We start from the raw sequence: 16,715 nt of genomic DNA on the forward strand, positions 1-16,715 counted from the left end.
AAATACCTTAAATTCAAATCCAACTCAGGATCCCCTATCAGAACATGGAATTCCCATTGATTTATTTCTAACGTGTACAAAGAGCTCTCTCATGACTGTCTACTTTTTTCAAGGCTAGGATTGTTAGATTGCCACCCAGAGATGGAGCCTCTTTCATTGATATCCCTAAAATTTCAACAGGATTCCAGCTCCACCTGGGCCCTATTGCATAGCCTGTCCCCCCACTTCAGCAAAAGGAAGTGGGGGGATCAGAGACCAGCAGAGGCCCATGTAACTGCTACTCTGCTGCCTATATACTTTAAAATGAAAGAAGAGATGAGTGACTTGACCAATTTAGCCTTCACAGCAGTCAAACAGAGAGCCCTTCTTAAAAACTGATAAAAAGGTAGTTTAAGACAATTTGGCTTGGCAGTGCTTTAGATTTGCTCTCCCAGAGGTTTAGATCTTGCAACTTTGGGAGACAGTGCTAGGCACTGCACAAATCTCTAATAGTCATGCATCTTTCAAACGAACAAACCCTGATAACTTTTTCATAGTTTTTCATTGTTTATTTCAGATTTTTGTTTTGTTGTTTTCTCTGTTGTTCAAAGTTTCCAGTACATAAGCATTTACAGAAAATATACCAACACTCGGTGGACAATTCCATGATAACCCTGCATTCATTTTCTTTCAAAGCTGTTGTAGTTGTAGTTGCATTTTTAAGAGTTCCTTTTCCTTTTCCAACAAATCACGAGGAAATGCCCACACTTCAGGGCAGTCTGTACAATGGATTCTTCAATCACAAGTGTAAGTAATTGCATGAATATAGCACATAAGAATGTGGTCAAAAATAAGACACTTCAGGCATTACCATATGGAATCCTCTTACCAAATTTTCCATATGTATTTAAAGCAAGAGAGTTCATTCTTCCATATAGTATTTCAAAACACGGGTGGATAATTTCTCAGGGATACTTTTGTTTTTCACATTTTTGCTTCCAGGGATTAACAACCACAGGCATAAGCTCTTTTTATTATTATTAGAAACCTAGAATGCCATTGCATCTTAAATAAATAAGATGGACCTTGTACATGGTAGATCATAAGAAAGCCCCACTGAGTTCAATAAAACGGTTAACTACGTGTAATAAAAAGGAATGTCTGGATTTCAGCTGGCTTCCTATCCAGTATCCTTGAACATTTCATACTAGGAAACGATGCAAAAGGGAGACGCCAACTTGAATGTGCTGTCAGCTGGAACAGCCTCTCCTGTCCTGCAGAAGGAAAGTGAATCTTGAACCAAGCATATCAATGTTGACTTTCAGCATTGAGTCCCTGGTGCTACATCTCTCTCTTTCCCTCTCTAAACATCTGTATAACTTGTAATTTGAAGAGCAACAGTATAGTTGGGAGCTTCCAATGAAGGACAAAATGACCTTGCTCCTATAGCATTATTTTTTTTTAAAAAAAAGTCCCTATAACCTTAGCAAACCAATTCTTCGTTCTGCGAGGGCACTGCAGTGCTTATCTTCTATGAGTTTTATAGTATTCTCCCCTCCAAAACTCTTTTTTCCAATTTTATTATAAATTAAAAATGATAATGTAAGTGGCTGTAAATCGTTGGTGGCAAGTTCCATTAGATTTCCTGTCTTCCAGCATCCTCTCTAGTTCTCAGCTTCATGAGCAATTTCAGCATGTCTTCTATGATATAATTTGTATTTCCAGGTTCTTACAACTTCCCAGTCTTGAGGGCTTGCTGCTGCTCTCTACTCAGTGTTTAGTGGAAAAGTATAAAATTTAACTCTATGATCAGGGCATGATTCGACAGTGTTTCTTGTGGGATGGGGTTTTCATTGGAAAATAAATGAAATGAATTCACAATGTACAGTACTGATAGCAACCTTAGTGTTTCTAAAAAGAATGACTGTCCTGTGGTTATGGACAAACAACTAAATAGTTCTATAAGGTACACGAATCATTTATTTTAACCTAGTTTCTCCTACTGAGTTTATATTAGGCCATCTGACATCAAGCTTTTCTGTCAATATTTATTATACTGCCTTGGAAGATTACCGTCCTTAAAAGTCCACTGCTATTTTAGACCCATTTACACCACTGTCTTGCTCCAGTTTTCCAGCCCAGATGTCTGATTGAGAGCAGTAGCCCTGTTCTGTCTGCAGCTATTAGAAATATAGGTAGTCCTTGACTTAGAATGGCACGGAACCTGTCTATTGTGGTGCTTGGTAAACAAGTCACTATGGTTAAGCGAGCACTGTGCGAGAAGTAAATGCCAGCTTTCAGCTTTCATAAAACCCAGGCCACATAGCAGCAGGAAACAGCCATAACTGCAACCTGGTTGCTGAGTGCCCAAAGTTTGGTCATGTGACCCTGGAGGAGACTGACTGTTGGAACTTCAAATCCAGGTCATAAGTAGCCTCCAGATAGATCCTTTGTCATTTGAAAGGTTGCTAAGCGACTGGTTATAAATTAAGGACTGCATCTATACCTATTAGTGCTTATTCTAAAGATAGTAATCCATGGCTTGCTGACTTGATTGGCCCTTGGGGAAAATGTATGGGGGAAATCCAGGAGAAATCCAAAAAAACATCTCAGGAGAAGGCAAAAAGATCATAATATATACTATATCTATTTCACTGCTATTGATCCACTTTGAAGTGATTTTCTAGAATTCTTCATCCATTTTTATTTTATCACTTTGGATTAGTCCAAATGTGACAAACTTATTACACATCCCAAGTTCATTTAAAAAGTATAAAACCAAAAGCAGAGCTTGAGAAAATTTTGTTTCTTCAATCTCTCCATTATGAATAACTATCCAACTGTGCTTTTCCTTTGCTGCTTTTACAAGCAGTTGTCCTCTCTTGTGATTGTAAAGTTTCTTGGAAAACCTGAGGTTATAGATTAAGCAGACAACCGAGAGCCATAGTAAATTTTTGAAAGAAAAAGGCTAGAACTTAAGAACCAAGTACGAAAATAAAGAGTTAGCATATAGTTCACTTAATACTGAAAACAATTCCTCTTTGTGAGAATAGACCTGTGGCAGAATTTACACCCTTGTGTCCTCAGACACACTCTTACATTAGGCAAACACTTATGCCTAATATCTGCCTCTTTGCTTCCACCAGAAACATAGCATTCCTTACACATATATGTACATAAATGCACGTCATTCATATTAGTTGGTATTTCTTTTTCCGTCTCATCCTGTTTCATCATTTGAAAAGAGATAGCAGGAATGTTCAGATGGTCTCGGACTTTTTTCTTTCAGGTCTAAAATAGTTAGATTTTGATATTTTGTAGAATTGAAAGTTTTTTTCAAAATCTAAAATTAAATGCTGATTTTCTACCACTGTAAGAGAAGATGAAAAATATTCTAAAACATATTCCTGAATATGAAATGAAATGCAAAATACTTATTGTAACATTCACTGACAATTTGTTATTTAAATTATTTAAAAGAGATATTATTTATAGAATTTATAAAAGGCAAACATGTATGGGGAAACAGCTATACCTTTTGTTTCTCAACAAATTCTTACTTTTTAAGAAGTAAAACAGTAGTTATGTTCTGCTGGAAGTCAACATAAAATCAGGATACAGGGTTATTTCCAGAAAAGGAGTAAAAAATAAATAAAAATAGGAGCCCTAAGTCTGCAATTGAAGTTTTGCCCTTTAATCATTGGCTGTGATTTCCTATTTTGACTTTTTTTTTTCTGAGACACCTATAGTTGTTATAGCAGTGGTAGTCAACCTGGTCCCTATCACCCACTAGTGGGCGTTCCAGCTTTCATGGTGGGCGGTAGGGGTTTGCTGTAACTCTGCTTTATAAATTTTATAAAGTAAAGTTACTTCTCTACTTTATAAATCACCATTACTGTGGAACCGGTGGGCGGTTAGAAAATTTTACTACTAAAAGAGACACAAAAGTGGGCGGTAGGTATATATACTTGTGTTATAGTATATACTTGTTGTGAACTTGGTTTTTTATGCCAAGAAAAATACGAATGAAGCATTAAACTGTTGCTCAGGGAAATCCTTTTAGAGTACAGATTGGAACTGTTTCAGGTTTCTTCATTGAAATTTTCTGAATCAAAGGTTTGGCTCTCACACGGAGTTCCAGTCAAAACCTTCCACAGTTTTGAGATTTGGGGAAAGCATTGACCTACATGCTGGGGCTCCCTGCTAGATCATCCAGTATTTCGATGAAATTTTGTGTGAACATGCACATATGTCCCCAATTAAAATTGGTATTTGCTGATGCAATACTTGCAGAGATATAGTCATTTGTTTGGCCCCATACTGCAACAGTATGACTCTGAGGTTCCAGCAACTTTGAGACATAATATCTCTGGGACTATTTTGTTGAGAGAAACAAAACTTGGCCATCTTGTACAACTTTTTGTGCTCTATTTAAAAAAAAAACAATAAAAGCATTCTCATGAGGGATCTCCATTTAGATAATTTGGACCAAATTTGGCTGAAAATATGCTTGATAAAAGATTAAAGTTTGGCTTGTTATATCTCTGGAAGGAAAGGTATGATAACCATGAAACTTTGTGTGTACTAACTTAGCAACACAAAGTTGTGTCGAATATAAAATTTCATTCTACTGCTTTCCAATAGTTCACAAATTGAGTGTAAAGTTGACAGTTTCTGTAAAAACACCAAAAATAGTATATTTTCAGCCCGTTTTTTTTTTTAAAGACCACCTGGAAACTCTGCTAAATTAGAAAGAGCATGTTTCAAACCCCCTATAAAAGTAATGTTGGTTTTTTATTGCTGACTTCTAAAGCCTAAAAATAGGGACAAAGGTGAGGATGTTGTATGGCAATGTCACATGCATTATATTATTGTTTTGACTTGTTTGTTTTATATAGACATCTTTACTATTATTATATTGTGTTGGTCCATGGTGACATTGTCACTACCAGTTCAGGCACTTGTCCCAGCAACCCTATCGCCATAAGGGGCTTGTCTAATAGCTTTGCAATACCAGCCACAGCTGGGTTTCTTGATTCAGGATCCCAAGCTTGTAGTTTGGTTTCTTCCTCAAGGTTCCAAAGCCTTGTGTGGGTATCTGTCCAGTTCCCAAGTTGACAATTGGGCAGCTTATCCTAGGTCGATATGCCACATAAAGTTCTTTCAGATTGCCCAGTAGCAACTGCTTTCGTTTGTGAACCTTGACGCCATCAAGCCAAATGGAAATAATCCTTTTTGCCAGGGCACATCCTGCTAAATTCGTCATCCTTGTAGAAATCTCGAACTCTGTCAGCGATTTCCTTTGGCATCAATTTGCCAACTTTTGCATCTGGTAGTACACAAATGCCTCTCTCTTTATTTTTCTCGCTGTTTTAAACATACGTTCTGAAACGCCAAACATTTTTGCTGTCACCTGTATCAACTAACTCTTTGGGGCCAAAGTTAATTATTGAATTATTGTCAAACTATCAGATATTTTCATTTTCATGTCTTCGATTAGGTCAGCATAATCCTGGCATGACTGGCATTCCTTAGCAGCAGACTCGCTAGTTTATCAAATAACTTCAGCTGCTACTCCAACCGCTAACGTTATTTTGTCTGCACGCGTTCAATTTTTTGTTTCACATAGCCAGCTTTATCTCTACTGCTCAACTTCTAAATTTTTAATGGAGAAGTCCCTAAATTGGTGAAACTTTGATTAGCAGTGTCCGAAATGTCAATATCGTAATTATCCAATGATGAAGAGTCTGCTGTGCTTTAGACCATGGAAATGTATTTGACTTTACACTTGAAACAAATCTTTTGACCTGGCTTCACATTTGTTTTTGCCACTCTTTTTAAATCATTGGACATGTCTAGATCGACTTTCAACAGCCCATGTTTAGCTATGTGATTTTGTTTGTCAAATGGGTTGCAGCATGACTTTTGCTTCACGTCATACTTTTTCAGATACATCGCTTTGCGATGCAAGCAGATTTGGTCATCCTCTGTGAGCTCAACATCTGATTGCCGATTATTAATAATTATTTTTTTTCTTCAGTGAACAAACTGTGCACATAATGCAGCCCACTTTTGTTAGAATAATGGTGTCAAGTTGACTTCAGTTTTTCTCCAACAACGCTTTTGGGCAAAGTTGGATTGCCAGTTGTCTCATTGACATTGATTTCGCATATTATGGAAAGTTACAATAATATAAAGTGTATTGCTGCAAAATCTGAAACATACAAGTTATATATGGTGCTAATGACAGAAATATGACAATTACACCTGTACAGTTCAGAATCTTATAGCCGCAACATGCTAACATGTGGCATCACTAAAGTACCGTATTTTTTGGACTATGAGACGCACAGACACACCCAAAAAAGGGTGAAAATTTGGGTGCGTCTTATACACCAAATGTAGCCCTGCCCACCCATCGGCCCCTACCCTTTGACCTCTGCCTCCCAGCAATTTGCCTCCTTGCAGCAAACAGCAAACAGCCTGTTTCAGTTTCAGCACAGCCTGATTAGCACAAGCAGCTGATTGTTGGCCTCTTGACCATCAGCTGTTTCAGGCTGCAGGCATGCAGCAATCCCATGCAGCTGATTGTCAGGAGGCATGTGCTAATGAATCTGTGGTAAAACTGAAAGTGAAACTGGGCTTTTGCTGTTTGCTGCAAGGAGGCAAATTGCTGGGAGGCAGAGGCAGATTTTTATTTTTTGTGTAAATCAGGCTGTGCTGAAACTGAAACTGGCTGTTTGCTGTTTGCTGCAAGGAGGCAAGTCAATAACTGTAACTGCTTATAGAATGTTCAAATTATTAGACTTATTTTTTATGTCTGCTTCATTACTGTTCTAGACAACTTAACAAAATGAAGAAGCTTTTTAAAATAAATGCTTGATCTGAAGAGGCCCAGTGCTATTGTATCTTCGCTTAAATAGCAGAGAATAACGTATACTTGCAGAAAGCCATATCAATTTTAACAGCATCTGTACAAGTATAGTCTGAAATGTAACTGTTAGGTAAGCTCCCCGTTGGGAGAGTGAGTACGTTCAGAGAAGCATTGTGAGAGTGCTGTTAGAGGACACACAAATCAGCATACAGAGACATTGCAGTTTAAGTAGGCTTTTATTTTCATGGAAATAGAGGTATCAGAGTCCATCAAACAGTCCAAGTCATACACGGTTAAGACAGTCAGTCATCAACGTCTTTCAGTTAAGGGATAATCCAAATAACGTAGTCCATAATCATACAAACAGTCCAGTACACAAAGTTTGCTAGCAGTTGCAAAACTTACAATAGCTGATGCTGATCACGGCACCTCTAACAGCCAGCTTCCAAAACACTCAGATCAGATCAGCATCTAACAGTGATTCTGGCTCCATCTTATGGCCAATTGAGGAAACGGCAACCAATCACATCCACAGCATGATTTAAAGAAACAGGTATAGCATTGTTACATGATTTATATATTGCCAACCCAACTGTTAGATTATATAACAGTAACAGTATCCTGTTGTAGTATTAAGATAAGGCAGCTGAGTTAGACCCCGACTTAGTCATTTTTCAAGCATATCTATTTAAATATTTGGGAGGAGTTAGTGTGACTACATTTAAGAAAACTTTCTGGTGTTAATATACTGCCATAATGTACAATTCTCCAATTCTTTGCTATTTCTGTGGGTCAGGCACACATGCACAGAAATACACCACGAACAGTGTATATCATCTGTGCTGTTTGCTGAAAGGAGGCAAATTGCTGGGAGGCAGAAGCAGATTTTTTTTCCTTGCTCTCCTCCCCAAAAGCTAGGTGCGTCTTATATTCTGAAAAATACCGTACTTACAGCACATTTAACTGCTGTCATTAGTGTAGAAGCACCACTAGTAAACTAACAGATTCATACAGCATGCAAGGAATGAATTACACACTATAAACTCCAGGATAAATGAAATAACAACGGCACAATATAAAATAATGCATTTTGATGTACACCTTTATCCCTATTTTTAGGGCTTTATACATCAGCAATGGAAAAACCAACCTTTTTTAGGGGGTTTGAAACATGCTCTTTCTAATAAGAATGATTTAACCGAGTTTCCAGAAGGTCTTTTTTTGTACAAGCAGGCTGAAAATACCCTATTTTTGGCATTTTTACAAAAACTGTCAACTTCACACTCGATTTGTTAACTATTGGAAAGCAGTAGGAGAATGAAATTTTATATTCGACAACCTTGTGTTGTTACATTATTACGCAAAAAAAAGCTTCACGTTTATCATACCTTTCCTTCCAGAGATGTAACAACCCAAACTTTAACCTTTTTTCGAGCCACAATATTGTCAGCCAACTTTGCTCCAAAGAGAGAGCAAAGGAAGATCGCTCATGAGCGTGTTTTTATTATTTTGTTTAATAGAGCACAAAACGTTGTAGAAAATGGCCAAGTTTTGTTTCTCTAAACAAAATATTGCCAGAGATATTATGTTTCAAAGTTGCTGGAACCTTAGAATCATACTGTAGAAGGCTGTGGTATGGAGCCAAACAAATGACTATACAGGTGAAACTCAAAAAATTAGAATATCGTGCAAAAGTGCATTTATTTCAGTAATGCAACTTAAAAGATGAAACTAATATACGAGGTAAGACTCATTACATGCAAAGCAAGATAGTTCAAGCTGTGATTTGTCATAATTGTGATGATTATGACTTACAGCTCATGAAAACCCCAAATCCACAATCTCAGAAAATTAGAATATTACATGCAATCAATAAAACAAGGATTGTACATAGAATAATATTGGACCTCTGAAAAGTATAAGCATGCATATGTACTCAGTACTTGGTTTGGGCCCCTTTTGCAGCAATTACTGCCTCAATGCGGCATGGCATAGAAGCTATCAGCCTGTGGCACTGCTGAGGTGTTATGGAAGACCAGGATGCTTCAATAGCAGCCTTCACCTCTTCTGCATTGTTCAGTCTCATGTTTCTCATCTTTCTCTTGGCAATATGCATGCTTATACTTTTCAGAGGTCCGATATTGTTCTATGTACAATCCTTGTTTTATTGATTGCGTGTAATATTCTAATTTTCTGAGATTGTGGATTTGGGGTTTTCATGAGCTGTATGCCATAATCATCACAATTATGACAAATCACAGCTTGAACTATCTTGCTTTGCATGTAATGAGTCTTACCTCGTATATTAGTTTCACCTTTTAAGTTGCATTACTGAAATAAATGAACTTTTGCACGATATTCTAATTTTTCGAGTTTCACCTGTTTCTCTGCAAGTATTGCATCGGCAAATGTAACACTTTACCAATGTTCATTGGGAACATGTGTGCATGTTCACACAAAATTTCATTGAAATCCATGATGGTCGAGTGGGGCACTTTTCTGACATCAGACCACTTGACATGGAATGACCCAATCCCCTCCACTTTTCTTCCAATCCTGTGTTTTTTGGTATTGTCCAAAGCAGTGAGTTCTAAAGCAGTATTGAGTCACTTTATCGAGTTTCTAGTTTAACCTTGGCTTTATGGTTTTGAAGCCTCCTTCCACGCTAGAGTAAACTTATCCCTTTCAGCAGACATAGTTTCCCTTTATTTGCATTTTTTGGGGTGGGGAGAGGTAGTGGATTCTTTCTAGAACTGGTAACCTAAACATCAGATTTTGGAAGCAGTCTTAAAAGCTTCTAAGGCCTTGAGTGCTTTTCAGGGGGTATCAAATTGGAGGTCTATGGCCCGGATGCATCACTCACAGGCCATGGCCAGCTCTGCAAAGTGAAAAAACATTGTAAATTGTCATGTGACAGCAACATGATGCCACAAGTTAAACACCCACGGTTTAGATTATATATCTATGGCTTTTGTCTTTCCATTTCGCTTGCTGCTGTTCCAAAGTCCCAGACAATCACTGTTGGCTATTTTACAAGGTCCCTTTCAAACATGGCTGCGATACAGTGCCAAGAGTATGTCCTACTAACAGAAGTAGAGTTGGTTGTCTGAAGTGATTAAAATAAGTGCCTCGAAATGGAACAGCATATATGAAAGACATTTTTAAACTTCAAACCAGTCATAGCTTTCTGCAGGCTCATGCAGTTGTTTGAACGCTACTCTATCTTGGCAGTTGTGTTCCTGCACATCTAATTTGCTACACTAGGGCAAATGTTCAGTGCTTTCAGTATTCAAATCAGTCCTGACCCAACCACTTTCTATTTTGATCAGGCCATCTGCCTTGGCTGTTTGTCAATAATTGAATGAATCTAGCCCCTTGACATTAACATTGAAAAATCCTCACCATCCTCTCTAGTAAAACAAGACCAGGCAAGTTAAAGGCTTCCTCTACCAAGAGCTCCCTATCTTCAGAGACTCACTGAACATCAACAGCAGAGTCATACCGTCACAATCAAATCCAGCACTGTCACACTTTAGGCTCAATTTCAGATGCACCTAATATACCAATACTATATCTAACTGAACTCAAGCATGGAAAGGCCCCTGCTTACTGTCTATCCTAGGATCAAGTGGTCACTACTATAGTGGTCTCATTTTTACAAACTTCTAAAAGGTTTGTCCTTTACGCACCATTGCCTATGGAGGTTCTGCCTACTGATGCCTTCATATTGGGCAAAATGTCCTCTGTCCCCCCATTCTGGATAGTTCTTGTAACAGTCATATCAACACATACAAGCTCCTTGAGGTTTTCAAGATGGCATTGCAAAGGTATACTTCACTTCCAAACTGTAGCACTCTATTAACAAACAGGGTAGTACAAAGTTGGCCTCAGTACTGCAATTCATCCTTCAACCATGGAATTGAAGTCACTGTTTATCAACAAAAATATTTTAGGATGTGTGGGAAGCAATGGGAAATAACTGTCCTAGCTCTCAGTTTGTTTGACAACTCTGCATCTTGCCTGCTGATTGCAGGTATCTCCAAACACAGAGATAAAAAGTTAACGATTGCACTGGCCCCTCCATATTCTTTGCTGCTACTGACATGGAACTTCTTGGTCATTTTTCTAAGTTGATGACTTACCCATTTGAGCTTCTGAGCTGCTTCACTCCAAACATTGCAATCAGCCCCTTACCTCTCCTTGACTATGTATAGAGGCAGCTTGATTTTGTGCCCTGATGTATCTTTTTAGTCCAAGGTTGTTTTAGCTTCTTTTTAAAATCTGCCACAGTAGGTTTTATTCACAGGCTTCCTTTGTGAGAGCAACCATTTCCTCTATGAGAGCTGATATTTTCCAGGTAAGCAGCAAATTGACCATATTTGTTATTGCCGGAATTGGCAGTAAAGAACTGGTTACTTCTACGTCACTGAGCTTCTTTAAGTACAATTCAAGGAACCCGTTCTTATACTCACATTGCTCTTCCATGGTCCAGTGGCTCCTATCAGATTCCACACATAAGAGGTGTGAAACATTAAGGATACTGATGTGTCACACCTAGGTGTATATGCACAAGGGACCAAACTTTTACTAAAAAAAATTAAAACCTTGGAAGTTTCTGATGAACTAGGGAAGACCCAGAGCCCACTGGAAGTATCTCAGTGGCAGGTAAGAACCTCTGCTTTCCTCACCCTTCTCCACCAGAATTTCTCTACCGTGGCAATGTTAAAGATATGTGAACTTAAAACCCCAGATTTCCCAGCCAACCATGATGGAGTCCACATATCTTAAAATTGCCAAGGTGGAGAACACTATTCTACCCCAATGAGGACAATCGAACCTGGCAGTACTAATGACATTTGAATTGTCCTTCATTTGCTGTTAATAAGGCTTATGAAATGATGCAGTCTGCTAAGAGGAATTGGGCATGTTGATTTAACGCAATCTTTGCTGGTTCTTTCTGCCAGGAAGGCCTATATTTACAAGAAAAAAGTAAACACAAATTGCAAATCATTCCTTTGGATTTTCTGCCAAGACCTAATGGCATAAATAAATTCCAGAGTTCTTTTTAGAGCTCCTTCTGACCTTCACATTAAGATTCCATTGGGGAGAGTCTCCCCATTTCTACACTAGTAATTTATACCCATTTATTTAGCCATGGCTGAGACCGTCTAAAATATATCTCCATTTCTATAAATGGCACTGCCATATTCAGATCAGTAAATCTGGCCAGAATAATTGTTCCTAGTAAACATAGAGGCAAATATAATACCTTGATTCTTTTAGTTGGTTGTGTCCATTTGCTCTAGTTGGGCTTTCAAAACTTCTAATCCAGATTCACATGGAACTGATTATAAATGAACTCAAGTCTTTATTTTGATTGGCAACATTCATTTTCTCAATAGAGTCAGGTCAATACCCTTTTTTATGGAGGTAGTTGATGAAGATGCGGAGAGAAACTAATCTAGGTCAAGATCATGATTCAGTTTGACAGCAATTGTACCAAGATTACAGCAAGAGATCTGTCCGTATAGCTCCTTATTATGTTTGGTTAAATAGGTTAGAAGACATTCATTTTTCCTTGTTTTGTTTCCCTTCACCAAAAATGAGTCTCCCTGTTGGATACATCTCATTTTCTTTCCCTCGTTTTCTTCTGCTCATGCTGCATTCCATGACAAAACAGCCTTAGCTTCATGTATCTGTACTTTATATAAAGTGGGCATAGATAAAATTGTACTGACTACATAAATATTAAGGAAATGGTTTAAGTATTAAGTTTAATCCAGGGAGATGGGTGGTTTAGAAATAGGAAATAAAAATAAATATATATCACTGAATTCAGAGGGATTTATTCTACATTACTGTATTTAGGACTGAAGCTTTTCAGCATTTGAGGATCCTAGATATTCATTTTCTGGACAGTAGTGTAATCTATTTGATGTTTCAGATGTTCTGAAAAAGCGAAGTGGAAATCTGATACTGATCAGTTTACCCCAATTCATATTTGATAATTGCAGTCAGCAGGAAGTTGAATAGGAAGAACTAGAGACATATGTCAATTTGACCCATCATTTAATTCAGTTTATCATTGATTGTATATAATCTCTTACTACTCAGGACATGTCTGCCCCCCTTATTGTAATACTTTTCTCTCTGTTAATGTAATTTCTTTTTTAAAAAAGAAATCATGCCTCATGATACACTTTCAAAAGATACCTGATAATAATACCCATTATGTCACTGTGTAAGCAGTATAAATTGCTTGGGGCCTTGGAGTTCTCTTTCCCATCTAATTACTTTTTCAAAGATACCTTTTTCATTTATACAAAGAAAACTGACCTGCTGATTAGTTTCCATCCATTTCTCCTTGTCTTGTCTTCTGATACTTTGGAAAATAGATTGATCCTGTCTAATTTGTGGCAGCCCACTATATATTGGAACACTGATATCATATCACCCCTAGTCCTTCTTTTCACTGGACTAGACATACCCAATTCCTGCAACCTGGTCTTCATATGTTTTACCTTCCAACCCCATAATCATCTTTGATGCTCTTTTTCTGCACACTTTCCAGTCACAACATTTTTTTATATAATATGGTGACCAAAACTGGATGCAATATTCTAAGGCAGCGGTTCTCAACCTGGGAGTCGCAAACGCTTTGGGCATTGAACGACCCTTTCATACGGGTCGCCTAAGATGTAGATGTAGTTGCATTAAGGATTACACATTGAGCAAAGTTTGTCAAACAGTTACAAATCCATCTGGTGGTGAAGCTGCCTATCCCACATTTTTCTAGCTTATCAACAAATAGTTTGTGGTCTACTTTGTCAAATGCCTTACTGAAATTCAAGTGTATAATGTCCACTGCATTTTGCTGGCCCACTGATTTAGACAACTTAGTCAAAGAATGAAATAAGATTTGTTTGATATGATTTGTTTTTGACAAACATATATTGGCTTCTGGTTATAACTTTGCTTGATTCTAGGCATTTTCATTAGTTACCCTCTATAGCTTCCCTTTTTTATATATTCCTCCTCATACAACATTGTTCACTCAGAACACAAAGCAAACTATTTAGACTTTTTATTTAAATTCACTGTGATTTAAGATGAATTGTACTGTATATTCATGCACCTTACTTAATAAGCAAGTGACAATTATTCTTGGCATCATCTTACACTTTTATAAATATGTCCAATGAAAAAAAGAGAGTTTTGGCCATCTAGACAGGTTTTGCCATTGATGTCAGTAGGAGAAATAAAAACTTGCTTACATTTCTGATTAAAACCTCTGGATTTGAAAAGGTTGGGACTCTGCTAAATTGCAACCTACATTTCTTTAAGAAAAAACAGCATTGAACATAAGTTATAAATACATTATTCTCAATTAAACATTATTCTTAATTAAAATTATAAATACATTATTCTCAATTTGTATCATTTCAACTTTTTCCTGCCAGATTTGTAATGTGAAGATATTGCAAATTAAGTTATCATGGAGTCTTCCTTTCTTTTAGGTCCTCTTAAACCTGTTGGGCTGTCTTTGCTGGGTGGACTTGCTAGCAGAGCTGTTGAATTCTCCATGATCCCATTCCAATTGCCTCTCCATGGAAGCTCTCAAGTAAATCCCATGAATTGTTAAAATGAATTCATCTGTCATCATCCCAGAGAAGCATGCAGTACTGTGAATGATTGTCAAACTGAGCAAGTCATTGCTGTACTAACTAAACAAAACTGCTTTGAAGAGCTAAACACTCAAACTCCTTTCTGGAGGCTGCATTTAATTGAAATTGTTGCAAGATGGGCTAAGAGTTATTTCTGTTGATGCACAAATTAGTGACAAGCTTGCATATAGAATGGTGGCCGTGTTGATGTGAAGGATCTAAGGACTGGTTCCTTGGGACATGCCTATCAAAATATCTCAAGAATGCTAACCATTCCAATCATATGGTTGCATATTGGCTTCCAAATGTTATCCCCACACCCAGTGAGTAATAGTACAATGGAACTTATTTTCTCTTTATTTGTGACAAGTTGCATGCATGTTAAGATATCCATCTTAAGATTCAACAAATAAGACTAAAAGGGAATCCACCTGGAAGACTATACCGGAGAAAATTCAGAAAACTTGACATAGCCTTGTTTTTCCATTATGTGTTAAAAATTGCCTTGCAGAGTGTCCTAAAAACTGCCCCTCTGGTGGACAGCACAACTGATAACTTGTCCTTGAGGCCCTGCTTACAGGAATAATGAGTTACTAAAGGCAAGAAAGGCATTAGCGTTCTGAAAAAAAAAGAAGAGAAAACTAATATAAGGCCTAGAATCTAGAGAAACATTTAGCACAGTTATGGGTGAGGTTTCTCCAGCCTAAAATTCAAGCCAAGAGATTAAGTGAGTTCAAATGAACATTATGATAACTTTCAATTGGTATGTTAGTGGAAGCCTGTTTCTATGTCCAGATTTCTCTTGTTACATCAGGGTTCTAGAAAGTATAAGACACAATCAGAAGGCACTAGATTAGATGTTTCTTAAATTATTTTGTCCTAGGTGTATGGAGGCTGATGATATGTACCACTTGAAACGTGTAGGGTTTATCAATGATATTTCTAGTAAGAAATCTGCCTCTAAATCTAATTCCTAGTCATATTTTGTACTTTCTCTTGATTAAATGATACCCTTTGGTGGACTGCAAAAATCTCAAAAGAACTTAGCTTTGGAATATCTGGTTTAGGCACAAGGGAAAAGGGAGTGTTGCCATTGTGGAGGATGAAAGCTAACTATTTGTCCTCTCCAGAGACAGGTCTGCCAGACTATCATCAAATAGCCAGTCAATTATACAGAGCTTCATTGGTGTTGTACTTTGCAGAGGTCTTATTCTTCTCTCCTGAGATATCTGCATGGACACATAAGAAAGACTAGAGCAAGAGAGACTAACACACACATATATTTCTTGGATAGTGCTCAAGGCATTACAAGTTGCCCTCGACTGATGACCACAATTGAGCCCAAAATTTCTGTTGCTAAGCAAGACAGTTAAGTGAGTTTCCTCCATTTTACAATCTTTCTTGCCCCGGTTGTTAAGTGAAACACTGCAGTTGTTAAGTTAGTAAGTGAATTTGACTTCCCTATTGACTTTGCTCCTCAGAAGGTCACAAAAAGTGATCCCACAACCCTGAGACACTGCAACTGTCGTAAATATCAATCAGTTGTCAAGTTGTCCAAATTTTGATCATGTGAACATGGGGATGCTGCAACAGACAAAAGGTCATGTCACTTTTTTTCAATGTTGTTGTAACTTCAAATGGTCATTAATTGAACTGTTGTAGGTCAAGGACTACTTGTACCTATCAGAATATGTAGTCTATCTTCCCTTAAACTTGCAGCAACATGATTGAATTACGTTATGAATGTGGTTTCACATTACACGTAGTCCTCGACTTACAACCATTAGTTTATTGACTGTTTGAATTACATTGTCTGCTTCTCAATAGAGGTGGAGATAGCATCCATACATGGGTTGACATTGTCCGCCTTCTTATTGGACTGAGTCTGATTAAAGTTAGTTAAGACATGGCCCTTATTGCTAGCCTTACACAGCTTTTCGACTCAGTCCACTTCAGGGACGGTCGTGTCATCGCATATCTCCTGAAGATATTGTTTTTCTGTGTATTTGGCAGAATTAGCTATATTTTGTTTCTATCTTGACTGTTGAGACTAACATCTGTAGGCTGACCTGTCAGTGAGAGCTGGAGCGAGAGGGCTGAGGCCCATAGCTTGCCCTGTGAGGCCTTTGCTTGCCCTGAAGGCATTGACAGAGCGGGAGAGAGCGCAGCACTTTTTGAAGGGTCACTAAGTGTGCCCC

General features: G+C 37.8%; 1 protein-coding gene across 3 annotated transcripts in view; it reads left to right on the plus strand.

Annotated features, from left to right (window-relative positions):
- Positions 1–15,912, plus strand: part of LCORL (ligand dependent nuclear receptor corepressor like) — a 92,766-nt gene extending 76,854 nt beyond the window's left edge. For 2 of the 3 annotated variants that reach the window (XM_032223898.1, XM_032223899.1), the window contains exon 8: positions 14,371–15,912. In XM_032223898.1, coding sequence (XP_032079789.1) covers positions 14,371–14,495 — 125 coding nt within the window. In that variant the 3' untranslated portion in view covers positions 14,496–15,912. The remainder of the gene's footprint in view (positions 1–14,370) is intronic. The other variant, XM_032223900.1, reaches the window with a different exon arrangement.
- Positions 15,913–16,715: the final 803 nt, after the last annotated feature.

The sequence above is a fragment of the Thamnophis elegans genome, chromosome 9 (assembly GCF_009769535.1).
Source record: "Thamnophis elegans isolate rThaEle1 chromosome 9, rThaEle1.pri, whole genome shotgun sequence".
Classification (NCBI taxonomy): Eukaryota; Metazoa; Chordata; class Lepidosauria; order Squamata; family Colubridae; genus Thamnophis; species Thamnophis elegans.